Source organism: Babylonia areolata, chromosome 24, assembly GCF_041734735.1.
Source record: "Babylonia areolata isolate BAREFJ2019XMU chromosome 24, ASM4173473v1, whole genome shotgun sequence".
NCBI lineage: Eukaryota > Metazoa > Mollusca > Gastropoda > Neogastropoda > Buccinidae > Babylonia > Babylonia areolata.
The window spans coordinates 19,361,527-19,381,389 of NC_134899.1; the positions used below are offsets into that span (position 1 = coordinate 19,361,527).

The following is a 19,863-nucleotide window of genomic DNA, read 5'->3' on the forward strand; positions in this document are numbered from 1 at the left end:
TAATCGAGGTCAGAACTCTGTAATAACTTACTGCGAGACCACCGGCCTATTTGCAAAATTGTTACATAGAAATGTTCAGGACACAAAATGCTGTGAATATAGGGGGAGGGAGGAAGGGGGCTGGGAACTGACATACGTTATGAACGCAAACAAAAACAAGTGGCTAGACTTGTGGATATTTTTGGTTAACAGCATTTCCCAAAATAACTCTCTTTTTTATCTTTCAAAGGAAAGCAAAATGTAGATCTCAGTCAGAAAGTTTACCATGTAGTTTCTTCTTTCGGGTAATGAACTTTATCATTTTGTTTTAAAAACAATAAATACTGATAATTTTGTTAGTTCAGTTATGTTTCTGAAACAATAAATAATAAAGAGTGTTAATTCTTTCCTAGCCACATTATTCTTTCATCATGTTTCTGAAAAATTCACTGTTTTTAATTGTCTGGTACACTGGACATACTAACTGAAAATGACTGTCTTCTATGGACAATTGGCAGGATTTTGACTTCTTTGTTTATCTGTTCTCGAGTTTACTTCATACATTTTCTAGACTAAACATAGTGCGAAAATTCATTATCGTAATTTCTTTAAAATACTTTTCTGGTTGCAACAGTGACTTAAGATGTTCACACACACACACACCCTACACACACACACACAGACACACACACACACGCACACACACACGCATACACACACACACATTATCAAAAAGTTCACTTAAACAGATTTGTTCAGAACAGTCACTTGTACTTTGTTTTGTTTGTTTGTTTGTTTTGTTGTTGTTGTTTTTGTTGTTGTTTGTGGTTTTTGTTGTTTTTTTAATATCTGTTCAGAGAAGTTAATAAACAATGAGGCCAAGAGATGAAACCCCATCAAAAACACACCTTAAAGCCAATGATGTCCTTCACAATGAAAGGGAGATCAATAAAAAATATGATTGAAATTAAGAAAAAGCACTAGAACGAGCGCAGCTGTTTCGTCTCAAGAAGATCTCATCAGGGTTTGTGGCTCACGCAAGTCTACTGCTGAGAAAAGCCACGCGGACCTTTTTTTTTTTTTGTAAACTGTGGCTATTTCTTTAGAGGTTTATGAACTGTAGAACAAACGAGTGCAGGCAAGCAACAGCGTACTAGAATGGAAAGAGACAGGCAGGATAGGAACTGGGGAGGAGGGTTAGACATGAAAGGTCTGGATGGGAGGAGAGAGGGAAAGAAACACCCCACAACTCCCAAAACATAATAGATAAGCAAACAAGGTTGCCACAGCAAACTAAATCAACCGAATCCTCTCTTTATGTCTGTGGGATGATAATTTTCAGAAATCCACCGACCGACATCTGTCTGGGAAATGCAGATGGGGAGCTTAAATTCCCTTGCCTTTTCGTCAACTTTCTTTTTACACCATTCCTTTGCCTTTACGCGAAGGCTTTAAGATGTCTTTTATGAATGAATTGGGCTGCTGGAAATGGTGAATAAAATGAGCTGCATGGAGGGGTTGGTGAATGGATGGCGCTGAGGACTGAGAGCTAATTAGCGAAGCTGCTTGAGAGTGCTGTGAGTAAACTGGGTTGAGTGTTGTGAATGTGGGTTACTGGATACGCTAGGTTCAGAAGCCTGGTGATCTGGTTGGTATGAGAGGTGAATAAGTTGGGCTCAGAGGCACTGGTGAATAGATTGGGTAGAGATTGATGGTGGATGAATTGGGCTTTCATGACTCATTAACAAAACAGACTGAGAAAAAAGTGTGTTGAGAAGGTTGAATAAGTATGGACATTTATTAAAACTGGGCTGAGAATAAACTGAATTGTGAAGGTTGTTGAACAAACAGGACTCAGAAGGCCGTGATTGAATTCAGCTGTGAAAGCTGAATAAGCTGGGCAGAGAAGACTGGTGAATAGACTGGTTGAGAGGGGCGAGTAATAAATTGATCTGATGGGGGGCTAGTGATTGAACTGGCCTTAGAGGGCTCTGGATAGCTTTATCAATCGGGGAGGACTTGTGAATAATTTGGGATGAAATGACTAGCAGAGAAACTGAGCTGACAGGGCTGGTGAATAAAATGGACTCGAGCAGATTTATTTATTAATAAACCGGGCTGAGTAGGCTGTTCATGTTACTTGAACTTGATTCGGAGGGCTGGTGAATAAATTGGGCCGAGGGGTTTGGTCAATAAACTGGACTTGATTTGGCTGATTTATTAATAAACCGGGCTGAGAAATCTGTACAACAAAACTGTGTACGGAGGGCTGGTAAATAAACTGGGCAGGGAGGGCTTCGTGGGTAGGTCTAATCAAGCTGAAATGGCTGCACTGAATTATATACATTAAGTGATCTGAGAGACCTAAAGTATGTTCACCTATAGTTATATTTGGCAGAAATAGATTGGGCTGGGTTGCGAGGGCCTTGAATAAAATGGATTGAGAGGGTGTGAGTTAATAACGTGGCGCGCACTTCGCAAGAGGACAACCTGTTCTCTTGCCCGTCAGTAGAAGGATCTCCAAATTGATAAGAACTCTACCCCATTCTGCGATCCTTCTCTTTTGTGTGTTTGTGGGTGTGTATATGTGTGTGTGTGTGTGTGTGGTGCGGGGGTGGGGCTGGGGTTGCAGCATTCTGCAGCCAGTATGTGTGTTTTCGTCGCGTACTTGGCTTAGGAGTTCCCAGTCAAAGCAAGAACAACGAAAGTCGTCACTGCCCCATTGCCAATGAAGTTTCCCTTCAGATGTTCTGAACATTGTTTCCCTTTGTTCGCCAAAGCGTTTTCCCAGCGATACACTGGATGGTTTTCATGGTTGGTTGATGTTCTCTGGTGAACCATCGATACAAGGTCTCCGCCTATCTACGTTTTCTTGTTTCCCACCCCTGGGCATTAACTTTGAAAAACAAAAAAATTCAATAGTATACTGTTATTGTTGGGAGGGGAAATTACCAACCACATAGCGTCTTTTCAGTCTTTCAGAGATCAAATTACATGCCCCCAACTACCATACTTTCTCACGTGTGTGTGTGTCTGTGTGTGTGTGTGTGTGTGCCTTTGAATTGGGGGTGGGGAACGCAGTGATTGAAGGACCACAAAGGTAAGCAGCTGGCTTGAAAAATGCCAGTATGTCCCCGCTCTTTATCGTTCCCATCGCTTGCTTTCATGAATATATTTCACAACCAACCACTGTACAGCCCCCACCTCCACCCCCACCCCCAGCCTTTCTCACTGTCTCTGTCTCTGTCTGTCTGTCTGTCTGTCTCTCTCTCTCTCTCTCTCTCTCTTTCTCTCTCTCTTTCTCTCTCTCATCTGTGTGTGTATGTGTGAGCGCGCGCGCGCGTGCGTGCGTGCTTGTGCGTTCGCATATAAGTGGGACGAGTGAATTCTAAGTGTTAAAAGCACGATTGGGGGCGACAGTTTGTCGCCTATGACTCACAATCTCACGCGGGTGGAACAGGTTTGAAGATGGGCAACACCTACCTACACTCAGCCCGACAGCAAGTTCAAGCTTGTTCATAGGTAACCGGTTCCTATTCGTTTGTTTCTTTAAATACTCAAGAGGAACAAAATTATTTTACAAAAACTGCACATGAATTGCAAATCCAGCACCCCCCCCCCTCCACACACACACACACACACACACACAGACACACACACACACACACACACACACACACACCCCGGCGACCCCAGTATTCGCTCTACACGCAGTGTTATACTTATGCATGCCGAACATTCAGTTTTGTAGAATGCCATGTTTGCAGATGTATTCATGAATCGTATAAACAAAATGTCATACAACGACATTGATCAACATTGCGGTTTGTACCTCATTGCATAATTCATTTTCACGGAATAAAACGTTTCCCTGTAGAAATACAAGTCAGTTAACACTGTCTATAGCAAACAGTTGTTGTTTCCTAGGAATTTTGTTTTATGTCTGGTTGTTATATTTGCTTAATTTAATTTAGCTTAGGTTCAATGCACATCTAGGTTCTGTTTACACTTCAGGTTTCTTGGGGCGCCAAAGCGATTGTATTGGAGCAGAGCTTCTTGAGAGGGAAGTCGAACGTTCCCTGTGCCATCTTGGCCCCGGTTCAGGCAAGATCCAATTACTGCACTTCGTATCACGTGCCTTATCAGATTTTTGTTCGTTTTTGTTTGTTTTTTTAATCCAAGCCCCATGGTCTTCCCCTACAATCGCGAGATCAAAATGCCTACTTGATCTGTGCCCCATAAGTGAAGATTCCAGTGCCTTTTGTCCCACAAATCAGCATATCCCTGTGCCCCACACGTCTGTATATCCCCATGCCCTGTGCCCCACAAGTCAATATATCCCATGTCCTGTACCCCACAAATCAATATATCCCCATGCCCTGTACCCCACAAATCAGCATATCCCCATGCCCTGTGCCCCACGAGTCAGTATATCCCCGTGCCCTGTACCCCACACGTCAGTATATCCCCGTGCCCTGTACCTCAAACGTCAGTATATCCCCGTGCCCTGTACCCCACAAATCAATATATCCCCATGCCCTGTGCCCCACACATCAGTATATCCCCGTGCCCTGTACCCCACACGTCAGTATATCCCCATGCCCTGTGCCCCACAAGTCAATATATCCCCAGGCCCTGTGCCCCACAAATCAATATATCCCCACGCCCTGTGCCCCACACGTCAGTATATCCCCGTGCCCTGTACCCCACACGTCAATATATCCCATGTCCTGTACCCCACAAATCAGCATATCCCCATGCCCTGTGCCCCGCAAGTCAGTATATCCCCATGCCCTGTATCCCACACGTCAGTATATCCCCCTGCCCTGTACCCCACAAATCAATATAGCCCTGTGACCCACAAATCAGTATATCCCCATGCCCTGTGCCCCACAAATCAATATAGCCCTGTGCCCCACAAATCAATATAGCCCTGTGCCCCACAAGTCAACATATCCCCATGCCCTGTACCCCACAAATCAGTATATCCTCCTGCCCTGTACCCCACACGTCAATTTATCCTCATACCATGTACCCCACAAGTCAACACATGCCCATGTTCTCTGCCCCACAAGTCAGTATATACCCCTGCCCTGTACCTCATAGCTCAAGATATCCCCATGCCATTGGCCCCACAATTCTAGACACTATCACCGTGCCAAGTGCCCCACAAGTCTGGACAATATCACCATGCCAAGCGCCGCCACACATCACGATCTGTCTGTGCCTGGTGCCAAGTGCCGGACAAATTCCTCGTGACTCGGGATTTTCCACAAATGAAGATATCCCCGTGTCAAGTGTCCAACGTATCAAGATGTTCCCATGCTCAACCCCCCTCGCCAAAGTGTCTCATGGGTCGGCCGTGCTTTTAACCTAAACCGAATATAAAAAAAAATTAAAAAAACCTGCCCCACGATTCTACATGTTTCTGTGCCCCATGCCCCGTGCCCAATGAGCCAAGCTTTTCGTACGCTTTTTTTTTTTTTTTTTTTTTTTTAGCGGGACAACATTCCGCTCAAAGCCGCCATAACTCTACCGACGCCCCGTGTGTGACAGGCCTAACTAAAGCTAGGATAGAGGCGGAAATCGTTTCCAGTCTTCTGCGTGGCTTGGTTTGTTTGACAAGGTACATGCAGGGCTTCTGGCAGTTAAACCAGGGAAGGCTTGTACTACATCGTGTCAACGTTACAGTGGCCTTCTTTCTTTCCTTGTTTGTTCTTGTTCTTTATCGTTTTCTTCTCTTCTTCTTCTTCTTCTCTCTCTCTCTCTCTCTCTCTCTCTCTCTCTCTCTCTCTCTACCTCTATCTCTCGTTAGTTCGTTCGTTCGTTCACTCTCTGTCTCTCTGTCTGTCTGTCTGTCTGTCTGTCTTTTTCGTTATTGTCTTGTCTCTTTTTTTTTCTTTTTTCTCTCTTTTCTTTTTCTCTGTCTGTCGTTTTCTTATTTTTTCTCTCTTTTTTTACCACCTTCCTCTCTCCCGGCTTCCTGTTTGTCTGTCTGTCTTCCTCTGTGTGTGTGTGTGTGTGTGTGTGTGTGTGTGTGTGCAGCACGAACATATCACTACACTCCCTGACGTTTTCAAAAGGTCTCTCCCTCTATTGGCTGTCTGTAGTTCATCCTGACTGGGCGTCCATGTGGAATAATTTGGCGCCTCTACTCTGTGTGTGTGTGTGTGTGTGTGTGTGTGTGCTTGCATGCTTGCGCGCGCTTTATCCACTGTTCGTTTCTGACATTTGACTTCTTTGTCACGCGAACATCATGAAGGATTTTCAAAACACATTGTAACCGTGAGTTCATATTGTGTTCAACGGAATAAATTGTTGAATATTTATCATAACACATCTTTAGGAATACGTTATTCTTTGGCAGTAGACATTTAGAACTAGTCTGCTCATGATCTATGAAATAACTTCTTGCGCTATTTATTCCTGCACCTTCACACACACACACACACACACACACACACACACACACACACACACACACACACACACACACACACACACACACACTGCTTCCACTAGAAATGTCTTATAATGATAATCAACATGCGTTTGAAATAGTTCAGAGTTTGATTTAGAGCCCAATTGGCTCTTTGTTGTAATTCTACTGGTTGACCAGTTAGTTTTTTGTTATTTCGTTTACATTCTATCTTCTTTTTTTCTGTTATTCTTTTTTAATGTTAATTAAGGAGAGAGGAGCAGGGAAAATAGTGAGGATTTAAGGCATGGGTGGTTTGGGGGAGATGACGGATTTTCGTCTAAAATCACAAATGTGGATAACGTTAAGCAAAAGAACGAACGAATGCACACACGCGCGCGGGCGCGCACGCACGCACACACACACACACACACACACACACACACAAACGGAAACGTCTCTGGTATGTGTTAGTAACGCTTTGCATAATGTGTATCCCCATGTTCGCGCTTATGTCGTCCCGTAGTCTTTGCATGACCGCGCACGCGCTTATGTCAGTGGTGCGCGCTTTCAAAACTGATCATGTATATCTGACACCACCTTCCCAAGGGTCCAAAGCTGAGAGAAATGGGTGTGGACACACGGGGTGTGGTGCTAACAAAGACTTAAGCTTCTGTTTTTCTTTCCGGCGCCTCTACCAGGTGCTTGACGACGGAGGGCTTTTTGCTGTGTTTTTTTTTTCTGTCCTAAATCCGTCCACCTGACCCCTTGCCACCCGTCTTTGTGCGGGTGCAGATTGTCGGCCAAGGGTTTGACTTTTCGCGCACGCTACGACAAGAGAGAGAGAGAGAGAGAGAGAGAGAGAGAGAGAGAGAGATGTAGGGGGAAGAGTAGGAGAGAGACAGAGGGGGGGGGGACTCTCTCTCTCTCTCTCTCTCTCTCTCTCTCTCTCTCTCTCTCTGTCTCTCTCTCTCTCTCTCTGTCTTCCTCCCACTCCCTGCTCTCTCTCTCTCTGCCGCTCTCTCTCCTTCCCCCTATCTCTCCCTCCCACGCCCTTCTCTCTCTCTGTCCCTCCTTCCGTCTCTCTCTCTCTCTGTCTGTCTCTCTCTCTCTCTCTCTCTCTCTCTCTCTCTCTCTCTCTCTCTCTGTCTCTCTGTGTCTCTGTCTCTCTCTCTACCCACCTCGACGAAAAGTGGTCTTGGCACTCCTGGCAGGCTGACGACGTAAGCAGTACAAAACGGCATTTTCATTGCATGTCAAACACTGACCGCGCACGGCACGGGGTATGCTGGAAGCGCGCGCTGCGGCTGGTGGTGTTGAACAGTCCTACGTCATTCCGCGATCAATATATACCCCAGGTGAATTTGGGGACGTGGAGAGAGAGAGAGAGAGAGAGGAAGGGAGATAGAGAGAGAGTTAGAGAGAGAGGGGGGCGATAGAGATAGAGAGGGAGGGGAAAAAAGGGAAAATGGTAGTCTACTGAGCAGCTGCATGCTGTAAATGACACAAAGAACCCACGCACAGCAGCGACTTATACACGCGTCTCAACGCATCATCGGTCTGTACGAAGGTCTGATTGACGACACACGTTTCCAGCTGGTGGAGTATTGCGAGGTTTGTTGAGGTTTTCTTCGTTTCGTGTTTTGTGTGTGTGTTGTCGTTAACGTTCGCCTTTGTTTTTAAGATAAAGTTGTTGGGGTTTTTTGTTGTTGTTGTTGTTTTTCCTCCAAATAATCATACTTTTGGCATTGATTGTCCGTCATTTGCTGCCTGCAGAATACTGCCAGGTCTTGAGAAGTTTGCTTTGTTATTTTTCTTTGTCGTTTGATGCTTAGTGGGGCCATTGTTTTTACGTGTTTTACCTACTCCTCCTTTGAGTCAGTTTTGCATCTCTTTTTTTTTTTCCTTTGTTTGTATTGCGATGTTTGTGGTGGTGTTTTTCTTTGTCGATCTTTATGTCCAGCAGCCATTGTTTCCAAACACGTGTTATCTCTGTTCCACCACCACCACCACCCCTCGCCGTCCAGTTTTACTCCTTCCCTTATTCATACTTCTGGAATTTATTGCTGTTTTCTACATGTTCATTGCGACACTTAAAGCTCTTTTCATAAACACTCGCGTGTCGAATACCTTCTTCGCGGCTCGCATTATTTGCTCACAAAAGACGAGGAAGATTTTATTCTCTCACGGCAGAGCCGCAAAGAGAAGGGATTTATGGTGGGACGTACCGAGGCTCACGACACAAAGGAAGGGAGGGTTGGGGGGGGGGGGTGATGTTAGTCTGTGTGACTCAGAGTCTGTTCGGTGCAGAAAGGAATGGTTGTCCTCGTTTTGTCTCAATTTACTGACTAACACTGTTTTATTTGAAGGGTTGTAGACGGCGGGTCTGGTTCGTGTCCCTGCCGGTGGGGTCTAGGCGTGAGTGTGGGAACTTTTCATGGGACACTGTATATTCATGTATACATGTTTGTCCCGTAGGTGGAGCAGCCGTTTTTCACGGTCTTGGGAGTTTGCGCAGGTGCAGTTCAGTGACGTGGTGCTGTTTTCTAAAGCGGAACGTGAGGGTGGGATGGCTCTTGTTTTATGGCAGAGTTAATTTATGGGCTTGAGGTACTGTCTGGATGCGTGATCGAGTTCATTGTTTAAATTCACCTGAACGCGGTGCGCGCGTGTGCGCAGCACGCATACACACGCACACACACGGCACACACACACACACACACACACACACAGGGAGAGAGAGGATACATGCTTAAAGCAGGATGAAAATCCCTTCCCATCCCCCGCTCTCGCCACAGCTTTTGGAACCACATCTCTCAGTTTTAATGCGGGATAAAATATTCAGCCAGTAAGCACGTTTTGAGTACTTGCGGCCTGCAACAAATCGTTGTCTCTTCATTCATTGTCTTCAAGCGTGAAACAAAGCCTGTCGCTTGTTCGGAGAACATAACGATTGCTGCTCTGTGCGTGTCGATACATCAGATATATAAAGATGAAGATAGATTTTCCGTGTGACTTTGCTTTACTTGGTCTGACTAAGCGCGTTGGGTTACGCTGCTGGTCAGGCATCTGCTTGGCAGATGTGGTGTAGCGTATATGGTTTTTGTCCGAACGCAGTGACGCCTCCTTGAGCTACTGAAACTGAAACTGGTCGACGAGAAAAGTCTCTCTCTGTTCTCACTCTGTCATCGTGGGCTTTCTGGACTTCAAATTAGAAGTTTTTGTTTTCATGTGTTTATGTGAGCTTTGAAGTCAGTTGAGCACTACTGTAAGCAATGTTTCATTCCAGAGTTATCTATGAAAGTCTGTATGGATATAACCCTCACTGCAAGGTGATATTCCCTAGTCTTTTTTTGTCTTTTTTTCCTTTTCTCACACATAACTCGATCTCCCTCTCTGTCTCTCTCGCTCTGTATCACACACACAGAGAGAGATCTTGTATAAGTCTTAATTGTTTCATGTTGTGAAATATTTGACGTTAATACATATAATTGTACACAGTCCAGTTTATCAAATGTAAGACAGTGTGCTGTTATAGCTTCTTTTTTCTTCTTCTTATTTTATTTTTATTATTATTTTTTTTAATTTTATTCTGTTTTCATTGAGAGAGGGAGAGAGAGAACACCTGTCATGCTTTTCGCATTACCCAGCTGTTGTTGCTTCTGACTCACTATCCGTAGTTTGATTGATCAAATGAATTGTGACTAATGCAAGATATTTATGATATTTTGATATCGGGCGTGGTTCACACAGTGGAGATCACATCCGTTGGGATATTATTTGATTCATTGAGCACAGACCTCACGTTCTCGTTGGGTCAGATTTTGTTGTTTGTTTTTTGTTTTCTGTTGTTGTTGTTTTTGGGGTGGGTTGGCGGGGCGGGGTTGGTGGTTTTGTTTGTTGTTGTTGTTGTTGTTGTTTTGTTTTTTGTTTGTTTGTTTTTTGTTTATTAGGGGACCTAACTCCTGTGTCGAAAGGGACAAGGGAGATATCAGTCAATTTTATTTGATGTGTGCGTACATTTGGTTACAACTAGTTATCGGTAATTCTTTTCTTGGGGGCTTTTTTTATGAATGATTCTGTTCCTTTTGATTTTTGCCCCATAGTTTAAACATATATGTTACTGAATAACATTGCCCGCGCTTTGGTCAGTTTTACTTGGTGGTTGCTCATTAGGCTGGGAAGTCAGTTACTGACGCACCAAACTGGCGTTGCGGGTGTTGGTAAAGGCAGATGGAGCGAACGAAGGCAAATAGCTGCATTGACATTTATCTACCTTCATTAACCACTGAGGCGTAGGAGAGGGACGGAGAGAGGCAATGGGGGGTGAGTGTGTAGGGGGGGAGGGGGGATCCCGAACACACGATTACGGAGGGAGAGAGAGGCGGGGGGGGGGGGGGGAGATTTCATAACGGTATACTTACTCGCAATCATATGCGGCCCGCTGTTAGCCAACACTCGAACAGTGTCACTTATACATTACACACACACACACACACACACACACACACACACCACACTACACTACACTGCACTACACTACGCCATACACACACACACACACATACACTCTCCATAACACACACACACACACACACACACACACACACACACACACACACACACACACTTACATACACGTCACACATACACACTGTACGGTTGTCCAACAGAACCAGTACAGATCCGCCTCACGGTAATTCTAACCCACTGGCCATGGCCATTGAAAAGAGCGTTCGTTCACCTGATCCCAGGGGCAAACTGTGGCAGAGCAACCTTGCCCCAGCCGTGTTTGACTGTATGGCAGTCTTGTTAGCTCAACGGGCGTGGACTGGCTGAACCACGTAAAAAGCTCTAAGCTTGCTGATATCTTGCTTGCTATACCGCTCAGGTTGGTTAGAAAATTCAGAGCCGAGAGAGAGAGAGAGAAACGAATTGGAGAAATTCTGTTGTTGTTTTGTTTGTTTGCTTTTGTTGTTGTTGTTGTTTTGTTTGGTTTTTTCCTTTTTTTTCTTCTTTTTTTTCTTTTTTTTTCAGAATGCATATTTGGGGGGCGGCGGGCGGGCTGGGGTGAGTGGGGGGGGGGAGTTCTATATATCGGAGAAGAAAAGAATTTATCCCTTTTCCGACACTCTTACCACAAAAAATGACATATTATGAAGGAAAGGAGGTGATGATCACTCAACGACCATCGATATTTGATAAAAAGTGTATAAAATATGTAAGAGTAAGAACGTGATTTGAGGTGATTACTGCGTTATGCATTCTGACTGACGGACATTTAAAAAATGTGCACATTGTGGTAAAATGAAAACGGTCCAAGTTAGACCAGGGTGGTTTGGCAAATTAGCGCAGCGCTGCACAGAAGCGTCGCGAATTATTGCACACACAATGAAAATGTTTCTCACACTGCCACTGGCGACTTAAGTGGACTGCAGGAATATCGTCATCATTGTGAATAAAATTGTAGATGTTAAGGTGCCTGATCTGTTTGTCTGCCTGTCTGTCTCTCTCTCTTTCTTCACTTGATATATTATGAATGTATTTGGCTGATTAAGTTAGAAGTCTTTTTTTTTCTATGAAAGGATAGAGTCGGCCCAAGAGGAACAAGGAAAAATGGCAGTGGCAGTGAAGTGGGGAAACTTAATGTGGAACAAAGGAGGGGAGGGTAGGGGCCAGAAAAGGAAACACACATGATGATTGAGTCATCAGCACTGTGAGTCACTGCATATCTTCATGTCACCTGCACCATGGTTCTCGTGCTATGCTGAACTCTCGGCTCCCTGGCAAGTCACACCAGGTCTTTTTTTTTTCTTTTTTTCTTTTTTTTTTTCTTCTTCTTCTTTTTTTTTGGGGGGGGGGGAGTGGAGGGCGTAGGGGGAGGGGAGCGTGTGTATGTGTATGATTGTGACGGAAATAATTTGTCTTTTCACCAATCCCCAGCTCTCAACTCAAAGAGAAACAAGGGGAGTGGGGGGGAGATGGAAAGTTTGTACAGGCTGTGCGGTGGGGTTCTGAATGAAGCGAGTATGAAAACATTGGAATGGAAATCCGCCCGCTATTGAATCTTCGCAAAGAGGCGCGTTTTTTTTGTGGTTGTTTTTGTTCTTGTTGTTGTTTTCAAACCTGGAGAAAGGAGCAGTCGGCTCGTTGTGGGCGGCTATGAGCAGAAGAACAATATGATTGGAACGGTTGAACGAACCTGCAAGGGCGAGCCAGAGAGAGTGACGTGAGAGAGTGACAGGGAGCCCTTTAAAGAACGCATTCGGTGACTGGACTTGCCAGAGATAAATCTGGAGAGCCACTAAAGTCAATCCGCGCAGGTGAAGTGGGTGGAAGTAGTGCTGTACAGGAAACGTGTACCGAGAAATGATTTTACAAGAAAAGTGGCCATACTCCTGCCTCTATAGTCATGTAAGTGAAATTAGAATGAGCCTCAGTAGTAAGCCTGTTGGGGAAATACCCAAGAAAACTGGTTCGGGCTTTGGGGAATTAGCATGTTCATAGTTTCTTCATATCTGTTCATCCTTATGGTGTCGAGGATTTAGGAGCGTGTGTCTGGAACCCATTTCAACATTCTCTGCCCCATGCATGATCATTCAGGAGGCTTTCTTTTAGGGGAGGGGCTGTGGTAGCTTGTAAATGTTTTTGGAAGCATGAGACAGGTTACTGTCAACATCTTGGTCTGTGTTGTGGTCGTTAAGGTTATATTCTTATGATATTGATATACGTGTTTTTTGTTTCTTGATGGCTGGTACAATATTCTGGACTGTGAATTTCGGAAAGGTTTTGCCTGCTGCATTGTTTTCATTCATGCTCAGGTACTTGCCTTAAAGGCAGGGAGCTTCTGAACGGAATGTAGTAGAACCATTGTTTGTTCACGTGGACTTTGATAGTCGCTGAAGTCCGATTTAGTTTTTTAAGTTATCGGCGGCGATGTGTCTTTTCGGGAGACTGGGTTGATTTTGGGTGAGTGTCTTTCGCAGTCCGTGAATTCAGTGGCTTTGTGTGTGTGTGTCTGTGTCTGTGTCTGTGTCTTTGTGTGTGTGTGTGTGTGTGTGTGTGTGTGCGTGCGTGCTTGTATGTGTTTCTCATCTATATGATTATTTCCGAAGACGGTGGCAACTCTTTCAAAATGATGACTTACGTTTAAAACTGGTGGGTGTGTCTCACACCATCAACTAAAAAAAAAAAACGGGTGACGGCTGTGTTCCAGATGATGGAAGGCGGTGACGGAGGGGAAGCCCAGTGCCAGGTCACCCAGTCCCACGTCATCACCCTGAAGGACAAGAACGACTTCATCCAGAACGTGTCGCAGTTCTTCAACCAGAAGGACATCAGCGACGTGGTGCTCAACGTGGGCGGGAACAGCTTCTTCGCGCACAGGTTCGTGCTGGCCAAATCCTCGGAGGTGTTCCGCACCATGCTGTACGACAAGCGCTACGGGCAGGCCGGCCAGCCCGAGGTGGCCCTGGAAGAGTCCGAGGAGTGCCAGCGCCACTTTGAGACCTTCCTCAAGTTCCTCTACACGGCCGAGGTGCAGATCAGCACGGAGTCGGCGGTGGGCATCCTATGCCTGGCGGACAAGTACAGCGTCCTGTCGCTTAAAGCGCTGTGCACGCGCTACATGGTGGAGAACACGCAGTCCCCGCACGTGCGCAACGCCCTGAACTGGTACTCGTGGGCCAAGGCGCTGCACATGGAGGAGCTGATTGACTCGTGCAGCAAGACCATCGCCTGGAACATGGAGCAGCTGTGGGCGCTGCCCGAGTGGCTGCAGATGGACATCGACTTCCTGGCCGACATCATCAGCAACCCGCAGCTCGTCATCCCCAACGAGTACCAGCTGTTCGTCGCCGTGGAGCAGTGGCTGCTGCACGACTCGCACCTGCCGGACCTGGCGGAGAACAGCCAGAGGTTGCTGCACCTGGTCCACTTCCCACAGATGATGGTGCAGCAGCTGTACAAGGTGACACCACCGATTCGTCTAATTCCTTATTCGTTCGCCCCATTTTCCGATTCGCCCATTTTCCAGTTCTTCAATGTATTCAGTTGCTGTGTGTGTTGTGTGTGTGAGAGAGAGAGAGAGAGAGAGAGAGAGAGAGATTCAAAAACTTTATTACTCAAGGATAAAGATTTTAGGCATCGCCAAGTCTCAGAGAGAGAGAGAGAGAGAGCGTGTTTATGATTGGATGGGTGCGTACTTCTGATTTTGAAAATCAGATATCTCAATTCCTTCATTGGTGTGTGTGTGTGTGTGTGTGTGATTGTGTGTGTGTGTGTGTGTGTGTGTGTGTATAAAGGGAGAGAGTTGGGGAGGATGAATAGGCGAAACGGAAACGGCGGGTAGGCGAAACTGATCAGAGTCAAACGCCCAAGAGGCCGCTGAGCGTGGCGGCACGATGAAAGGGTGGATGAAACGGGAATAGGTTAATTGGACCTGCTCCTGTGGTTCTCAGAGTGGTTGGCCGGTTGGTCCAGGAGTGATGTTGAGAAAAGCGCTGAAGGGTATAGGAATCAGAGCCAGGAGAAAGGAGAAGAGAGAGGGTAAAGTAAAAGAAGGGAAGGAGCGGGAAGCGTGAGATCTGCATTCTCACATGGGGTCTCACTCTGTCGGAATAAAAAGTTTTTTTTATGAATGTTTTCCTTCGTACATGAAGTAAGAAGCCACACTCGGCTAATCAGCAGTTTGTATCATGAGAAGTGACACAGTGTTATGATAGCACAGTTGAATCTTGATGTGGAAGCTGGTTTGATTTGAGTTCACAGTTAATATAGGCTGATCTTCAGAATCTGAGTGTATGTATTGAACAGTACTTCTTGTAGTATTGATTGCATATTTGTCACAAGAATTCTTAAACCACATATAATTCTTTGAATATTATATATTTTGTGTTTGCAATCATTTCGAATTCTGAAGTCCAGAAGCTTTATGCGTATTGATTGTTCAGTGTATTTATGACAAGCGTTCCCATTGAATTCGTTCGTACAGGTTCTTACTGAATCTTATGCATCACAATTTCATATTCTAAAAACGAAGAACTTAAAAAAAAGATTTTTTTTGTGCATTAAAATCCGAATTCCTTGTTCAAGGTGTATTTGTCACGGGTGTGTACATTCTCCGCATGATCTTATCCATTAGCAAACCAGTTTCATATTCTGAAAACGAAGAGCTTTATGTACATCAGTAGGCATCGTTCAATCGCGGGAGACGATGGAGTAATACTGTGGGTGGTGCTCATGGCGTAACGTCGGTTGCGCATTAATTGTTCTGAAAGTATGTACCACAGGAACTTATGCATAAGCAAATCGGTTTGATATTATGAAAACGATGAGCTTCATGTGTAGTATTGTTCAGTGTATTCTGTGACTATTGGATCATATGCAAAAGAAAATTTCTTCACTGTTCTGTTGGTGATGCGAAATGGTTGTTCAGATAGTTCTGTGACCACTGGATCATAATTATGCGATAGAAAATTTCTTCAATGTACTGTTGGTGATGCGAAGTGGTTGTTCAGACTGTTTTATGATCGCTGGATCATATGCAAAAGATAAATTCTTCAACGTTCTTTAGGCGAGGAGTTTGCCGCATATTCATCCCCAAACCTGTGTTTGCTGCAGGTAGAAACTGGCACCCTGGCCTCCAAAGAAGGGTCACGGGAGGAGATTGCCAAGTTGCTGAACGAAGCCTACCGCTTCAGGTCCCTATGTCCCTTCCAGACGGAGCTGAACCTTCTGTTCAGGGATGACTTCTATCGACCACGGAACTACAAAGACCTCACTGTGGACACTGTGCGCATGCAGAACACCCTCAGGTTTGGCATTCAGGTGAGTTCTTGTTCTAATCAGTGTTCTGTTCGCATGCAAAACACCCAAAGGTTAGGTATTCAGGTGAGTTCTTGTTCTAATCAGTGTTCTGTTCGCATGCAAAACACCCAAAGGTTAGGTATTCAGGTGAGTTCTTGTTCTAATCAGTGTTCTGTTCGCATGCAAAACACCCAAAGGTTAGGTATTCAGGTGAGTTCTTGTTCTAATCAGTGTTCTGTTCGCATATAAAACACCCTAAGATTTGGTATTCAGGTGAGTTCTTGTTCTAATCAGTGTTCTGTTCGCATGCAAAACACCCAAAGGTTTGGTATTCAGATGAGTTCTTGTTCCAGTCAGTGTTCTGTTCGCATGCAAAACACCCGAAGATTTGGTATTCAGGTGAGTTCTTGTTCTAATCAGTGTTCTGTTCGCATGCAAAACACCCGAAGATTTGGTATTCAGGTGAGTTCTTGTTCTAATCAGTGTTCTGTTCGCATGCAAAACACCCGAAGATTTGGTATTCAGGTGAGTTCTTGTTCCGTTTCTGTTTCGATCCGGTGTTCGGTTTCCTTACAGACAGAGAATCGGGGTGATTTATATGTTGTATGTATGTGATAATGTTTGTTTCATTCCGAAACGAAAATGTGGTTGAAGATTTGATGACTGGTTGGCATGTTTCGTTTCCATGTTTAGGATATCTCTCTCTCTCTCTCTCTCTCTCTCTCTCTCTCTCTCTCTCTCTCTCTCTCTCTCTCTCTGTGTGTGTGTGTGTGTGTGTGTCAGACCTGTCTTGTATTGATGAACATCATGGATCTTTTTCATGTTCTGAGTATCAGCTCTCTTTCTCACCATCTTGACTCACCTTTTCTTCCGTATGTATTTTCTTTCATCCTTCCCTAATCATCAGCATGGGTTTGCGAGGCAGTGGGTTGAGACTGCACTAAACCAGTTTGGATTTATGTTCTGTTCTTCACTTGTAGTGACAGGACCGATTCATTTGTAGCAAGGTTGTAAAGAAACGGAGTAATGAACTACTGTGTCAGTAAACGTGTACAGTGCTGCCACTACTACTACTACTACTACTGCTGCTGCTGCTGCTGCGGGGGCGGCGGCTGTTGCTGCTATTGTTACTGCTACTACTACTACTACTACTACTATTCTGCTGCTACTGCTGCTGTTGCTGCTGCTACCACCTCTGTTGCATCTACTACTACTATTGCTGCTGCTGCTGCTACAACTACTACTACTTCCGCTGCTGCTGCTACTACTGCTGTTGCTGCTGCTACTACTACTACTACTGTTGCGTCTGTTCTGCTGTTACTACAACCACTTCTACTGCTACAAGCACAGCTATTGTTGGTTGTGTTGTTACTACTCTAGACATTACAATCATCATTATCATTATCACCACCCCAACCAATCCCTCTTTTACTTAAGCAACAACGGTAACAACAACAACTACTACACCTGCCAACCCCCTCCCTTTGGTTCCTTCCCTCCCCCAGGTGGACGTGCGCACCTACGTGGGCCCCGTGCCCTCCACGGTCCGGGAGGGCGAGTGGAAGATCACCTACCGCAAGTCCAACGAGAGCTGGACCCTGCAGGTCTACTGCCACGAGTCGGCCATGGTGAACGGGGAGGCGCGCATCCAGGCCGTGCTGCTCATCTCGGATGACGCCGAGCGCGTGCTGCAGGTGGAGGCCTCGGAGGAGACGGTGTGCAGCCGGGGCAACAACCTGACCATGGTCATCAACCTGCCCCCGGCCACCAACGAGGCCAAGCAGCTCACCGTGCTCATCAAGCCCCTGCCCAATTAAGAGGAGGGGGGTGGATTGGGGGGCCGGGGGGGGGGTTGGAGAGGGGTGGAGGGGGGGGTTGTGGTGGAGGGGGAGGGGTTAGGGGGCCGACACAGAGAAAAGGAAAGGGGTGTAGAGAGGTGGGGGAGGTAGAGAATAGAGGGTGTAGTAGAGAGAAAACAGAGGGTATACGAGAGATAGAGGGGTGTAGAGAGACAAACAAGAGGAGTGTAGAGAGAATAGAGTGAGAGGGGTGTAGAGAGACACAGAGAGAGTGTAGAATAGATAGCGGGGTGTGAAGAGAGAGAGCAAGGGGGAAGAGAGGGTGTAGAGAGATAGAGGGGGGAGAGATGGAGGGGGTGTAGAGAGAGAGAGCAGGGGGGATAGATGGGGTGTAGAGAGAGAGAGGTGGGGGAGAAATAGTGAGGGTGTAGAGAGACACAGAGAGAGGGTGTAGAGAGATAGAGGGGGTGTAGAGAGACACAGAGAGAGGATGTAGAGAGATAGAGGGGGTGTAGAGAGAGAAGGGCAGAGATAGAGACGGGGGATAGAGAGAGGGGATGTAGAGAGAGAGGGGGTGTAGAGAGAGATAGGAGGAGAGATAGAGAACGTGTAGAGAGAGTGAGGGGGGGGGGGGAGTGGAATGAGATACAGCTGACTGTGCTCAACAAACCCCTGTCCAACTGGAGGGACAGAGAGTGTGTGTGTGTGTGTGAAATGCTTGCAGAAGGACATGATGGGGAGAGGTGGTGGGGGTTGAGAGTTGTACCTTTTGAAGGGAACCGTGTAATGAAGAATACAGTGGGGTATTTTGGAACCCTTCTGGGTTGGCACTGTGTTGTATAACGTGCATTTAAATGACGTGACGGAACCAGAGACAATGGAATGGGCTGGGATGAACTCAAAACTCTCAGAACTCTGAAACGTTTTTCGTCCAGGAAACGTTTTTCGTCCAGGATTACGATTAAGATTTTAGGCATGGATTATTCTCACTGTAGATTGTAGACATGGCTTATTCTTCCTATCTGTCCTTGCTAACTTACATTCATTACAAAGAGTACACACAAGGAGAAGAATAATGAGGGTGAAGGAGAATGAGGATGACGCTGATTTCAGGGATACGGAACAAGGGAGGTGGGGGCGGGTAGGGGTGGAGGGGGGGGGGGGCAGAGAAGAAGAGTGGAAACAATTTGTGACCTATCATGACTTGGTCGGGGCTTTGTGGAGCATGCATTTTGACATGATGGAAAGGTGTGTGGGATGGACAGAATTAATTGGGGCCGAGGGTGGAGGTAGGGTGTGCTGATCAACGGGAAAGGACGGGTGTACATGTAGGGAGTAAGGAAAGGTTCAGAGGGTGGAGGGAGGGAGTACTTTCGGAAGCTGAATGGATGGAGTTAGTGGAGGGGTGGTGGAGGGGGACGAGAACAGCTGGCAGTGTCAGGTCGTTTGATCCTAAAGACATTCATGATAGAGACTTAAATGTGAGAATGTGAACAAATGCTTTGTGTATATGTATGTGAGAGAGAGAGAGAGAGAGATAAAGAGAGAGGGAGGGAGGGAGAGAGAGAGACAGAGAGAGAGAGAGAGAGAATGCGATGAACAGGAAAATTGAGCCATGAAGGATGATGGTATGGAAGAGTGACTGAGTGGAGCAATACTGGGAAACTGCATTTACAAAACCAATATGTATATAAACAATAATATTGATAACAACTAATGATGACTTTTCATGTTGTTTATCATGCTCACTGGTGGAGTCAGTGAACCAGAGGTGCTGACCGCATTCCAGTGACATTGTGCGGCGTTAACCCCCCAAAACATAATACACAAATGAATACAAAGGCTGACCTAACTGTGGTT

The 19,863-nt window shown here is 45.7% G+C and overlaps 2 protein-coding genes across 5 annotated transcripts in view; one reads left to right on the forward strand and one right to left on the reverse strand.

The window, feature by feature from the left end:
* The window catches only part of LOC143298500 (BTB/POZ domain-containing protein 17-like), a 27,786-nt gene extending 9,750 nt beyond the window's left edge, over positions 1-18,036 (forward strand). For 2 of the 4 annotated variants that reach the window (XM_076611321.1, XM_076611318.1), the window contains exons 2-4: positions 13,614-14,366; positions 16,019-16,225; positions 17,710-18,036. In XM_076611321.1, coding sequence (XP_076467436.1) covers positions 13,614-14,366; positions 16,019-16,225; positions 17,710-18,021 — 1,272 coding nt within the window. In that variant the 3' untranslated portion in view covers positions 18,022-18,036. Of the gene's footprint in view, positions 1-7,879; positions 8,012-12,655; positions 12,812-13,613; positions 14,367-16,018; positions 16,226-17,709 lie in introns of those variants that run through there. The other 2 variants (XM_076611319.1, XM_076611320.1) reach the window with 2 other exon arrangements.
* Positions 1-19,863, reverse strand: part of LOC143299229 (sequestosome-1-like) — a 90,987-nt gene that overhangs the window by 35,137 nt on the left and 35,987 nt on the right. The window lies entirely within an intron of this gene.